This window comes from Camelina sativa, chromosome 3 (assembly GCF_000633955.1).
Source record: "Camelina sativa cultivar DH55 chromosome 3, Cs, whole genome shotgun sequence".
In the NCBI taxonomy this organism is placed as follows: domain Eukaryota; kingdom Viridiplantae; phylum Streptophyta; class Magnoliopsida; order Brassicales; family Brassicaceae; genus Camelina; species Camelina sativa.
This window is the reverse complement of record NC_025687.1, coordinates 27,443,539-27,456,098: the sequence shown is the minus strand read 5'-3', so window position 1 is coordinate 27,456,098 and position 12,560 is coordinate 27,443,539. Positions and strand designations below refer to the sequence as shown.

At 38.3% G+C, this 12,560-nt stretch overlaps 4 protein-coding genes across 4 annotated transcripts in view; 3 read left to right on the top strand and 1 right to left on the bottom strand.

Moving 5' to 3' along the window:
* LOC104778330 (GDSL esterase/lipase 3) overlaps positions 1-1,405 on the bottom strand; it is a 2,661-nt gene extending 1,256 nt beyond the window's left edge. Inside the window, exons 1-4 of the mRNA XM_010502756.2 lie at positions 945-1,405; positions 728-855; positions 394-627; positions 55-310 (exon numbers count right to left, since the gene is read on the bottom strand). Coding sequence (XP_010501058.1) covers positions 55-310; positions 394-627; positions 728-855; positions 945-1,212 — 886 coding nt within the window. The 5' untranslated portion in view covers positions 1,213-1,405. The remainder of the gene's footprint in view (positions 1-54; positions 311-393; positions 628-727; positions 856-944) is intronic.
* Positions 1-3,283, top strand: part of LOC104778331 (polyubiquitin-like) — a 5,600-nt gene extending 2,317 nt beyond the window's left edge. The window contains exon 2 of the mRNA XM_019243980.1: positions 2,829-3,283. Coding sequence (XP_019099525.1) covers positions 2,829-3,052 — 224 coding nt within the window. The 3' untranslated portion in view covers positions 3,053-3,283. The remainder of the gene's footprint in view (positions 1-2,828) is intronic.
* LOC109130952 lies at positions 5,718-6,915 on the top strand. Its single transcript, XM_019241111.1, has 3 exons — positions 5,718-6,483; positions 6,603-6,701; positions 6,869-6,915. Exons 1-3 carry the CDS (start codon positions 5,718-5,720, stop codon positions 6,913-6,915), a joined length of 912 nt encoding a protein of 303 aa, XP_019096656.1.
* LOC109130950 (uncharacterized mitochondrial protein AtMg00810-like) lies at positions 8,925-9,737 on the top strand. Its single transcript, XM_019241106.1, has one exon. It carries the CDS (start codon positions 8,925-8,927, stop codon positions 9,735-9,737), a length of 813 nt encoding a protein of 270 aa, XP_019096651.1.

Sequence of the window (12,560 nt, the reverse complement as noted above, 5' to 3'; positions counted from 1 at the left end):
AAACACAAATTAGAAATCTTACATAATTACATGTAATAACCATATAAGTTTTACCGTATTTTGAAGGATTGTTGATTCTTTCGGATAAAGAAGCGTGATAATCGTGAAGGGCGTATCTGAATCCGGATAGTTCGTGCTCCAACTGCCTTAAAACATTAGGAAACTTCTTGTTATGCAGATTCATCAACTCGGTGAGTGGCTTGAAACAAGATCCTATCTTTGTTCGGTCTATAATCAATGAGGCTGGTGCACAATCATACGCTCCCAAATTCAAGAATCCAAACTTTCTTCCTCCAATTTTATACACTTCCTAAGGACACAGAAACACGTTCTCTCATTTCAACCAAAAAAAAAAAAATCTTTTGAGAATAATTTCGATATACTTTTATTTACCTTGATTGCAATGGTTATGTTACCAATAACTAAACCGGAGTAATTCTCTTTGGAATTGGATTGGGAAGTTGAAGAATTTGCAAAAAGGGACGGATAAATATAGTCGTTGGCTCCAATATGAAATAGATAAACTGCTCTTGAGAAAATCCTCTTAGCCTCTGACTCTCCTAACTCAGATCTCAAACTCTTTTCAACGTTCTTGAAGTTATTTAACTGTGTCTCCAAATTAATCACCTTGAACAGTGAAACAAATTAGAAAAAAAAAAAAAGAATTTCACCGTTTTATTATAGATATGTAATAACTCGTGCTAACCGATAAAATATATAACTTTACCATTCCGGGAAAGGTTCCGACCAAAGCTCCGGCACCACCTGAAGCAAAATTTACCCCATAGGTAAATTGGTTATTACCGTTACTTGGTTGTAGATTTGGCGGGATCAACGGTAACCAAGCGTACTCCGCTGCCATGTAAGTAGAAAAAACTGTTAAACAATAAGTAATTAATGAGAAGACAGTGTAATTATAGAATCGAACACTTTATAATTGTTACCGAGAAAATCAGGAATCAAACGTCCGTCGGAGATTCTTCCGGTGGGATTTTTGAATGTTGTTTGGCCGTACGGCCAGAGATTAGCTCGGAATCTTGAGAAAGTATCGATGTAGTTATTATTTCCGGCATCGAACAGAGAATCTCCAAACACGAACAACGCGGCTTGGTTCGTTACAAGATTGTTGCTGTCTTTGCAGATGATCGACCCGATCGATAGGATCGTTGCGTAAACGAATAAGAAGACCGAAACTAATCTTGAGCTTTTCATGTTGAAATGTTGTGTTCTTGGTGTTATCGTAAATGATATGTGTTGTTTATATATATAAATGCTCTGTTTTGTTTATAGATCATAGGTGATCGCTGTAGATAATGTGTTGTTTACTTTCAGATTTTTGGTTAGTTTTTCTTAATTCATGTAGTCAAACTGTTTTACACTTTGAATTTTCGAATTCGAAATGTGGTTTATTATTAATTAGTGAAGGTGTGAAAGTTGACGAAGATAGCCTCACGATTTATATAATCCATCTGTGTCTACCTGCTCATTTTTATATAAGACCGACTAGTCAAAATATTCATTTCAAATTGTTATGGAAATCATAATAATATATTGCATCTACTTCATCAGGGTGTATAAAATTCTATCATCACGCCTTGTTGAAAGTTTAGCATATATATAACTGAAAAATGACACATCATGTGCGACGTGGAAGAAAGTTACGTACAGGACTAGGAGGAAGCGTTTTCTTGTGGATCAATCTAGTGGATAAGTAATAATCAAACATTGCAACTTTTTTTTATTTATTTATATGGAAAATTTATTTTGACCCTGATAGATATATTCTGGAAAAAATAGTGCAGCAGTTTTATCAACAAGATAAGGCGGCGTATATTGTAAAAGAAAAGAAGATAGTTCATAACAGTTGATGCGCCAAAACAAATCTAGAATTGATAATGGAAGAAATGGTTGTTCATGTGTTGGAAAGATGGAGAAATTAAGTCTTTTAAAAAAAACCATTGATTAAGAAATTACAGTAATTGAACTTTACTAGATGTTTATTGACCCATAGAAAGACTAAATTTGTAATACCATGTAAAGGAAACCAAAGAGTCACGCACTACTTGGTCTTCACAACGGTCGATTTACAGCCGAGTCAAGACGGCGTTTCAAAAAGCCGTCAGATTAGTAAATGACTCAAGTATGGGAAATTGTAAACAAATAAATTCCTACAAAGGTCCTTTTTTAAAAATGTATTAGGAAAGTTGTATCTTGCAGACCAAGTAATATGGACCATAAAGTCCATTAATGAAGTGAAGTCCAACCCGAAGAATATTCTAAATCTTGATATTACTTATTGTACAAGCTATTTTTTTATGTGTTTAGGAAAGTTTACATTATACAGTATTAACAATATGTCAAAGCTAATCACTATATATATATGCCTTAATCATCTTATGAAAGAGAACTCAATAAAATTATTCTATTTCTATTATATTTGACAAAATCCTAAGACATTCGGAGTATAAGAGTTGGATCTGCTTTGATCTCTCATATTTCGATATTGTTTAGCAGCATTTTTCAAATTCACTAGAGTACGTGTGGTAGAATGCGGATCTTTATCAAGACTGTCAATGGGAAAACAACGATCAAAGTTGAGGACGTCGATAGCTCCAAACCCATCGACCTCAACATCGACGAAGAACTGAGCCGTCGAAATACTCCATCGAACGTTCGTCATGGCAAAGTCGTGCAGCGTTTTGAAAAAACTCGGGATGGAAAAACAACGATGTACTTAGAGGTCGATAGCTCCAAAACAATCGACCTCAAGATTGACGAAAAGCGGACCCGTCGAAATAATGGACCGGACCTTCGTCGTCATGGTGAAGGCATGCATATTTTTGTTAAGACATTGTCAGGAAAGATCATAGACTTAGAGGTGGAACACTCTGAAACTATTGATAATATCAAGGCCAAGATCCAGGATAAAGAAGGCATTCCACCGGACTTACAGAAGCTAATCTTTGCCGGGAGGCAGCTTGAAGATGGTCGCATTTTAGCGGATTACAATATCCAGAAGCAGTCGACCATTTACTTGGTACTCCGTCTCTAAAACTTGGCGGCTAATTTGGAGTTTTATATTCATATTTCTATTTTCTTGGTAGTAAAGTCAGTGTTTTAATAAATTCAAGATGTTTTGTTATTGTTTTTGCTTAATTTCTCTCTTTATAAATAAATTAATCAGTAGTCGTTGGATCTTTCTGTGTTTATGCGTCACTGACTCACTTCCATTGTTTGTTTTGCGACTGGTTAAAAATAATGGTTAGGATTTTTATTGCCTTTATTTTCATTTGCATGGTCATAGAAGCAGACCCGTAGAACCGACGTCGATGATCTTTTCTTCTCGCCATGAAGACAACTAATTATCTTTACCATTTTCGGGCACTTACGTTTCAAAAACTTTGGCAATCTATCGGATGAGATTAATGTGGACTTTCAACTCAAAACCAATTAGTATTTGATAGATTCTAACCCATTATATATTATTTAAGTTCCATCACATCTTCCAATGTGAGATCTTTCTCCATATGCCATCTCGAGATAATGGCTTCAGCCATTAATTTCAACAGAATCCATCATGTTAATTTAGAGTTTGTTGTGGGCTTCCAACTCAAAAACCAATTGGCAACAAGTGGATTGGTCCTTATCCTTTATATAATATTTAAGTCCCTTTACATTTTCCAATGTGAGATATTTCTCCGCACACCCCCTTGAGATAGTGGCTCTTCTAGCCATTAATCTTGACAGAATCCATCATGCCCCCTCGAGATAATACTCTTTTTTTAGCTATCTCGGTAGAATTGTGTCTTCCTTTGGACCATTAATTATTGGGATAATCAGACCTCTTTCCAGGTCGGAATAATTAACGGGTCAATGTGTGTAGAATATGATAGTATGTTAAATTAGAGTTTGATGTGAACTTCCAACTCAAAATTAATTGCCAATGAGTGGATTGGCCTATCCATTATATATTATTTAAGTTTCATCACATTTTCAATGTAGAATCTTTCTCCACATATATCCCCTATATATTAAAAAAGAATCACTCTGGAGAAAAAGCTGACGTGTCGTTGCCAGAGAGCTCCGTAGCCAATTTATTATTCACCCTTAGTATTCCATAAAATTACATAAAACTATCATTGTTGTATATATATATATATATTTTGTTAACTGCAATTTCTATTCAATTTATTTCTATACACAATATTTTGCTCCTAAAATAAAATTCTAAAATTGATAAATATTATTCAAAAAATGATAAATATTACTCCCTACATATTTTCAAAATTAAATTAATTTCATTATGTATTGTAATATAATAATATAGCTATATTATGAGATGTAAAAATATATATATATATATATATATAGATATATATATTTAAAATCATATTTCAGAAATAGAAATAATGTTATCTTTCTAATAATTTTATAAAACTCTAATGGTGAAAAAATTGAAGATCATTTGAAACTGGCTCAATGTTTATTCTTTTGCTAAAAACAATAACTATAGTTGCCCAAAAGAACATATGATCACTAATTGAAATGATTGGATAACTATGTAGTTAAACATTATATATAAATATGTAATTATAGTGTTTTTACAGAAATTTTATATTTTAAAAAAATCAGTCCAATAAAAATGAAAACAAGTAATAATATTATACTCATAGCTGAGATACATAGGGATCTAATGACCGATTATATAAGGGATCTAATGACCAATTATAGCCTTCCCCCTCACGAAACAATTTTGTAATTTTATTTCTCTATCAATTACAGACACATATATTACTTAAAAAACTAATAATATCCAAATTAATAGAACTCTCCTTAATAAAATACCTTATGGTATCTCCTATATAATACATTTTCTATCACATTTTATTATTTGCCCTTCTCTTACTATATTATTTACATTAAATTGTCATTAGTATAACTAAGGAATATTTCATTCAATAATTGAAGGAAATCTATACTATTAATTGGGCAATACACATAACGGTTTAAAAAAAATCATATCAAATATCCATGTTGCCAAACTGACCCAATTTACATAGGAAGAAGAAGAAAAAAAGATTAAACAACATATTTATTATATTTCAGGAAATCGTTCAAATTAGTTCTATAATAATCAGGTTATGAGAATTTTGTGTGAGTATATTCATGTATATCAAAATACGGGACGAAAATTTTGGGAACAAGAATTCAAGCAGAACATATGCGAACATACTATTTACTCATGTGAATTACGAGGAATAGGGTTTTTCAGGTCAAAAAAAATAAATGTTGCAATTAAACATATTAGACGGGTTTGATCAGTTGACAATTATATTTTTTTAAATATTATGCAAAAATAAATCCGCACGTACGTGCGGATTATGAACCTAGTTACTATTAAGGAGTAATCAGTGGATTATGATTTCATTAGAATCTCTACTTATGTAAACTATATATTCTCAATAACTCTCTCTAATACCCTAGTCCTTCTGTATAATCTGTATATATATCTTCTCATTGTGAATCAATAAGATTATCTTTCGACATTACTTTCATATGGTATAAGAGCACGTTTAGAACCTAAATTTTTGTTTTCTCTTGATTTTCCTTTTTCCTTCTTCTCTCTTCTCTACGCTATTGTACTTATGTCTTCAGCCTTCTCTCCCACAATGACCGATACCATCACCATCAATAACCAAACACTGCTTCACATAAACATGACCAATGTCACCAAACTCTCTCCACTTAATTATCTCATGTGGAAGCTTCAGGTTCACGCTCTGGTGGATGGGTATGGTCTTGCCGGTTACCTTGATGGTTCTGGTCAGATCCCTTCCGCCACTGTTACCACCGAAGGTGTCGTTTCTGAAAATCCAGACTATGTCAACTGGAAACGTCAGGATAAACTGATTTATAGTGCTCTCTTGGGCTCTATATCTCTTGCAGTGCAACCAATCCTCTCTCGCACCACCACCTCCTGCGAGATTTGGAGCACTCTTGCCGGCACATACGGCAAACCCAGTCGTGGCCATGTTCAACAGATCCGAGATCAGTTGAAGGCATGGACCAAAGGTAATCGTACTATTGACGAGTACCTTCAGGGGCTTACTACACGGTTCGATATTTTGGCTAATCTTGGCAAACCAATGGACCATGATGAACAAATTGAGCTGATTCTTGAGGGTCTTCCTGAAGAATATCGTCCCATTATTGATCAAGTTGAGGGAAGAGATACTTCTCCCACCATCGCTTATGTTCATGAGAGGCTATTGAATCGGGAGGCGAAGCTTCTATCAAAGTTTGTTGTCACTTTGCTCCCCGTCACCGCAAACGTGGCTACTCATCGCAACAATACCAACAACAACAACAACAATCGTGGCGGTCACTACAACAAATCTCGCTTCAGCAACACCAGATCACAGACTTCCTTTTCTCAACAATCTAATCATCGGTCTGACAACCGTCCGTTTCGTCCTTACCTCGGTAAATGTCAATTTTCCAGAATCATCCCTCGGTCTCTGGTTCTCAGTCCAAGACTCCATGGCAGCCACGAGCCAATCTTGCGGTTGGGTCCTCCTTTAATACTGATGATTGGATGCTAGACAGTGGTGCTACGCATCATATCACTTCCGATTTGTGTAACCTGTCTCTACATCAGCCCTACTCCGGTGATGATACCGTTATCATTGGTGATGGCTCAGGTTTGCAAATCACACATATGGGTTCAGCTACCCTCTCTTCCCCAACAAGTGCTCTTGATTTACATCATGTTTTATGTGTTCCAAACATTCACAAAAATCTGGTATCGGTTTACCGCCTCAGCAATTCTAACAATGTATCAGTCACATTCTTTCCTGCTTCCTTTCAGGTGAAGGATCTACTCACGGGGGGCCTATTGCTCCAAGGCAGGACTAAGGATGGCTTGTATGAGTGGCCAGTGACAAGATCTCAAGTTACTGCTCTATATGCATCTCCCACTTCGAAAACAACTCTTGCTTTTTGGCATGCTCGCCTTGGTCATCCCTCCTCTGCTATTTTAAACACTATTGTTACCAAATTTTCTTTACCTCTTTCCACTTCATCTTCACAGTATTTGTCTTGCTCAGATTGTTTGCTTAATAAAACACACAAGCTACCTTTTGCTAAGTCCACTATTACATCTACACAACCACTTCAATATCTCTTTTCTGATGTGTGGACCTCTCCTATCATCTCAACAACAAACTATAAATATTATGTTATTTTTGTTGACCACTACACTCGCTACACCTGGTTATATCCCCTAAAACGAAAATCTGATGTGAAAGAAACCTTCGTTACATTCAAAGCACTTGTGGAAAAATATTTTGGCTTACCAATCAAGACTCTATACTCGGATAATGGTGGAGAGTATCTTGCACTTCACAACTATCTTGCTACAATGGGCATTTCTCACTACACGACTCCTCCGCATACACCGGAACACAACAGTTTGTCTGAACGCAAGCATCGACATGTTGTGGAGACAGGTCTTGCGTTGTTGTCTCATGCATCGATTCCCACGACGTATTGGCCTTATGCGTTTTCTACTGCAATTTATCTCATTAATCGGCTTCCCACTCCAGTTTTGTCTTATCAATCACTGTATCAGAAGCTCTTCAATGTGGTTCCCAATTATGACAAGCTACGGGTCTTCGGCTGTGCCTGCTTCCCTTGGCTACGGCCATATGCTGCACATAAACTCGATGCTCGATCCAAACCATGTGTGCTACTAGGGTACTCTTCTTCTCAGAGTGGCTATCTCTGCTTTGACAAGGTCAGTGGTCGGGTGTATATATCGAGACATGTTCAATTTCTCGAAACAGAGTTTCCGTTTGCCGCGACACAATCTCCGACACCACCATTGTCGACATCGAGCTTCTCACCATCACTGGTCACTCCTCTACAAGCTTCTGTGTCCTCATTACCCCTAGGTCAGATCCTTCACTCACCGCCGTTGACGGACTCCGCGATACAGGTACGCTCTCAACCCTCCTCGTCCTCCACTTCTTCTCCTTTTTTGTCTGAACCCACTGCTCTACCTCAAAATAGGCCGCAACCCACGGCCCAGACTATTAACCCAAACACTATTCTGGTCCACCATAATAACCTCCATAACCAAACAGCCCAAATTGATCCCAATACAACCGATACCCGAGTCCAAATTCGATCAACACATCCAAATTCACCAACAAATACAGCTGACCCTGCATCTTCTCCCTCTCGTGGTGACTCGGCACCATCAAATTCATCGCCACATCCGACATCATCCACGCCACCGGCATTGTCGTTGTCACCGGCTTCGTCGCCACAGCCAACTCCGGCTCCGTCGTCATCCTCCTTGCCTTCCCTGGTCCCATCGCCTCGCTCTTCATCTCCTTCGGTTGTACCTCCGACTCCGATTCCACCTCAGCAGTTACAGGCTCATGCGCCAGTGCCTCCACCGGTCAATCGACCTCACATGTCTACACGTGCTAAGAAGGGTATCACTAAACCCAACCGTAAATATTCTTTTGCTGCCCGTCTTGCTTTCTCTACACCTCGGACCGCACATCAGGCTCTCCAGGATAAGCGGTGGAGACAAGCTGTGACGGAGGAGATAAATGCTCAGCTCTGCAATCAGACTTGGGAATTGGTTCCGAAGCCTACACATCCGATCACAATTGTGGGTTGTCGTTGGGTTTTTACCACAAAGTATAACTCCGACGGTTCAATAAGTCAATACAAGGCTCGTCTGGTGGCTAAGGGGTACAATCAGCGTTCAGGTATTGATTATGACGAAACCTTTAGTCCTGTTGTCAAGTCAACCACAATCCGAGTAGTACTAAGTGTGGCTGTTCCTAGAGACTGGCCCATAAGATGTCAACAATGCCTTTCTTCAGGGCACTCTAACTGATGAGGTCTACATGTCTCAACCACCGGGGTTCGTTGATGCGGATCGCCCAGATTATGTGTGTCGCCTGAAGAAAGCAATCTACGGTCTTAAACAAGCATCGAGGGCTTGGTACATGGAGTTAAAGAATTATTTGCTTGTTATGGGGTTTGTAAATTCGGTGGTTGATACATCTCTTTTCATTCTTCGTCGTGGCAGTTCTATTGTGTACATGCTAGTGTATGTTGATGACATCCTAGTCACTGGAAATGACAAACCTTTACTTCGTCAAACACTCGACAGCTTGGCCACAAGATTTTCAGTTAAAGATCATGAAGACTTATCCTACTTTTTGGGTATTGAAGCATGTCGTGATGAAACGGGGTTACATTTGACACAAAAGAAGTACATTTCGGATCTTCTGACTAAAACAAACATGTTGTTGTCGAAACCTGTCAACAAACCGATGGCAACTACACCGAAGTTATCTCTTCACACGGGTACTAAGCTCTCTGATCCCGCTGAGTTTCGTAGTGTTGTCGGTAGTCTTCAGTATTTAGCTTTTACTCGTCCTGATATTTCCTACTCAGTCAATCGGTTGTCCCAGTATATGCATAATCCTATCGATGAGCATTGGAAAGCGGTAAAAAGGGTCTTGCGCTACTTAAATGGTACTTCCTCCCATGGTATCACACTGCGACGTCAAACTTCAACCAATTTACATGCCTATTCAGATGCAGACTGGGGTGGTGACTCTGATGATCTTGTGTCTACAAACGCTTATGTTGTCTATTTGGGATATAATCCCATCTCTTGGTATTCAAAGAAACAACGTGGTGTTTCATGATCTTCGACTGAAGCAGAGTATAGAGCGGTTGCCAATGCTTCCTCTGAAATAATTTGGATTTGCTCCTTACTTATTGAACTTGGTATTCACCTTCCTGCAGCTCCTACTATCTATTGTGACAATGTTGGTGCAACATACTTATGTGCGAATCCAGTTTTTCACTCTCGCATGAAGCACATCGCTTTGGATTACCATTTTATTCGACAACAAGTTCAAACTGGTGCATTAAGAGTTGTTCATGTCTCCACGAAAGATCAGCTAGCTGATGCGTTGATCAAACCCCTATCTCGACAGCAATTCACTATTCTCTCTTCCATGATTGGAGTTTCGCAAAGCTCCTCCATCTTAAGGGGGTGTATTAAGGAGTAATCAGTGGATTATGATTTCATTAGAATCTCTACTTATGTAAACTATATATTTTCAATAACTTCTCTCTAATACCCTAGTCCTTCTGTATAATCTGTATATATATCTTCTCATTGTGAATCAATAAGATTATCCTACATTACTTTCATAGTTACCATTTAAACTACCATATAATTAACTTACGCACTAGTTAGTTTTGATGCGAAGAACGGAGTAAAGAAAAACATGGCATCACATTACTTTGAAGTTTTAGATTACAAATGAACATAATCAACATCCATGTGTATCATATGGTCTAATACATTCAAATCAAGGAATCTGAAATAACTTATTGACACTGTATGGGCAAGTAACCGCTAGAGAATCTTACATGTGCCCACCGTGCCAAATTAAATTTGCAAATTGGTTATAAGTATTTTGTGTGAGATAAGGTGAATCCCATAAAATATAATCTTTAGGATTCTAACACAATTTATGTTACTTTCACAATTCTCTAAATTAAAATTGACACATCATGTGCAACCTCATATACATATTCTGGAAAAAAATATAGCAGCATTTATATTAACAAGATATGATGGCGTCTATATTATTGTAAAAGGAAAAAAAAAAAAAAAGATCTGGCTGTACTAGAGGACAGGATCAAACCTCAGCCGAAGTGTCATGATCCACTAATCACCCATTTAAGCTTTGCCGATGGTGTGCTTGTGTTTTTTTATGGTACTGAGTCCTCTCTCACTGCGATCTTGGAGATTCTAGACAGATTCAAGATGTACTCAGGACTAGGAGTTAATTTGGGGAAATCGTGTCTCTTTCTGGATGGGAACAACAGAGAATTCATAACTGACATGGCCAACCGGTTGCACCTCACACATGGCGCCCTGCCAGTACGCTATTTGGGAGTTCCACTTATCACTGCCAAGCTAACTCCTTCTGATTACCAGCCTCTTGTGGATAAGATCAAGGGACAAATCTCAGGCTGGACTCATAGGTATCTCTCGTTTGCAGGAAGACTTCAGCTCCTTCAATCAGTCATTAATAGCACCATCAATTTCTGGAACTCAGTATTCTTACTCCCGAGCAAGTGTCTTCATGAATTGGAATCAATCTATAGCTCCTTCCTCTGGAAGGGTGTAGCCGGCTCTGCTCGAGGAGCAAAATTTTCCTGGGATGTTGTCGATACTCCGAAAGCTGCAGGAGGGTTAGGACTTAAAAGGCTAATCGACTGGAATAAAATCTTTGGACTCAAGTTGATATGGTTACTCTTTTCACAGTCAGGCTCACTTTGGGTTTCTTGGGCTAAGAAGCACCTCATTAGAGGAAGAAGCTTCTGGACTACAGATTTCAGAACCACAGGTAGCTGGATCTGGCGAAGGCTGGTTAAGCTTCGTCCTCTGGCAAGACCCTTCATTCACTGTGAAGTTATCTCAGGCTGTGACTCTTTGTTTTGGCATGACAATTGGACTGGTCTGGGTCCCTGATTGACATCGTTGGTGAGAATGGACCGCGTATCATAGGTATCCGCCTACTTTCTCATGTTTCTGAAGCACACTCAAATGGAGCATGGAGTGTAACTCGTGGCCGGCATCCTTTGGTACAACTGCTAAGAGAGTGCCTAACAAACCATCCTCCTCCATCTGTTGCACTTGGTAATGATACCTTTCTCTGGAAGCTTTTACCGAATCAGTCACACGGCTCCTTCTCCTCATCGCAAACCTGGAGGCACTTGCATCCAACAGGTCCCTCTGTTCCTTGGCATACACAAATATGGTTTAAGGAAAAAATTCCAAAAATGGCTTTCATGTCATGGTTAACGGTACTAGACAGGCTCACCACAAGAGACAAGTTGCGAAGATGGAACCTTCCGGTTCCTGCGTCCTGCCTTTTTTGTGTTTCAGGAGATGAATCCAGGGACCACCTATTCTTCCAATTTCCTTACTCCAAAGTTCTCTGGCTTGACTTCTTCGCTCATCTTGCTCCACCGCTTTTATCAGAATTCTCAGACATTCTAATGTGGATGAAAAAACCTACTTCAAACAACAAGCTGAATGTTATATGCAAGCTTCTGTTTCAGGCCTTACTTTACAGCATTTGGTTGGAACGCAACTCAAGGATACACTCTGCCAAATATTGCAATGGAGCTAAGCTCAAAAAGGAAATTCAAATTCTAATGCGCAGAAGGCTTATTGGACTCGATAAAGAAGAAAGCTGCCGTCCTTCATCATCACCAATCTTACTAGACCAGACCTTCCTCCACCATTGGTTTGCGAACTTCCAAGCTCCATAATTAGAGGATCACTCTATGCTAAATTACTATAACTTTTGCTCTGTCTTTTTGGTAAACAATGCTATGCTCATCCTCTCTATTTGTAACGGTAACTCTATTTAAAATCAATATACCGGTATCTATATTAAAAAAAACAAAAAAAAAAAAAAAAAAAAAAAAAAAAAAAAAAA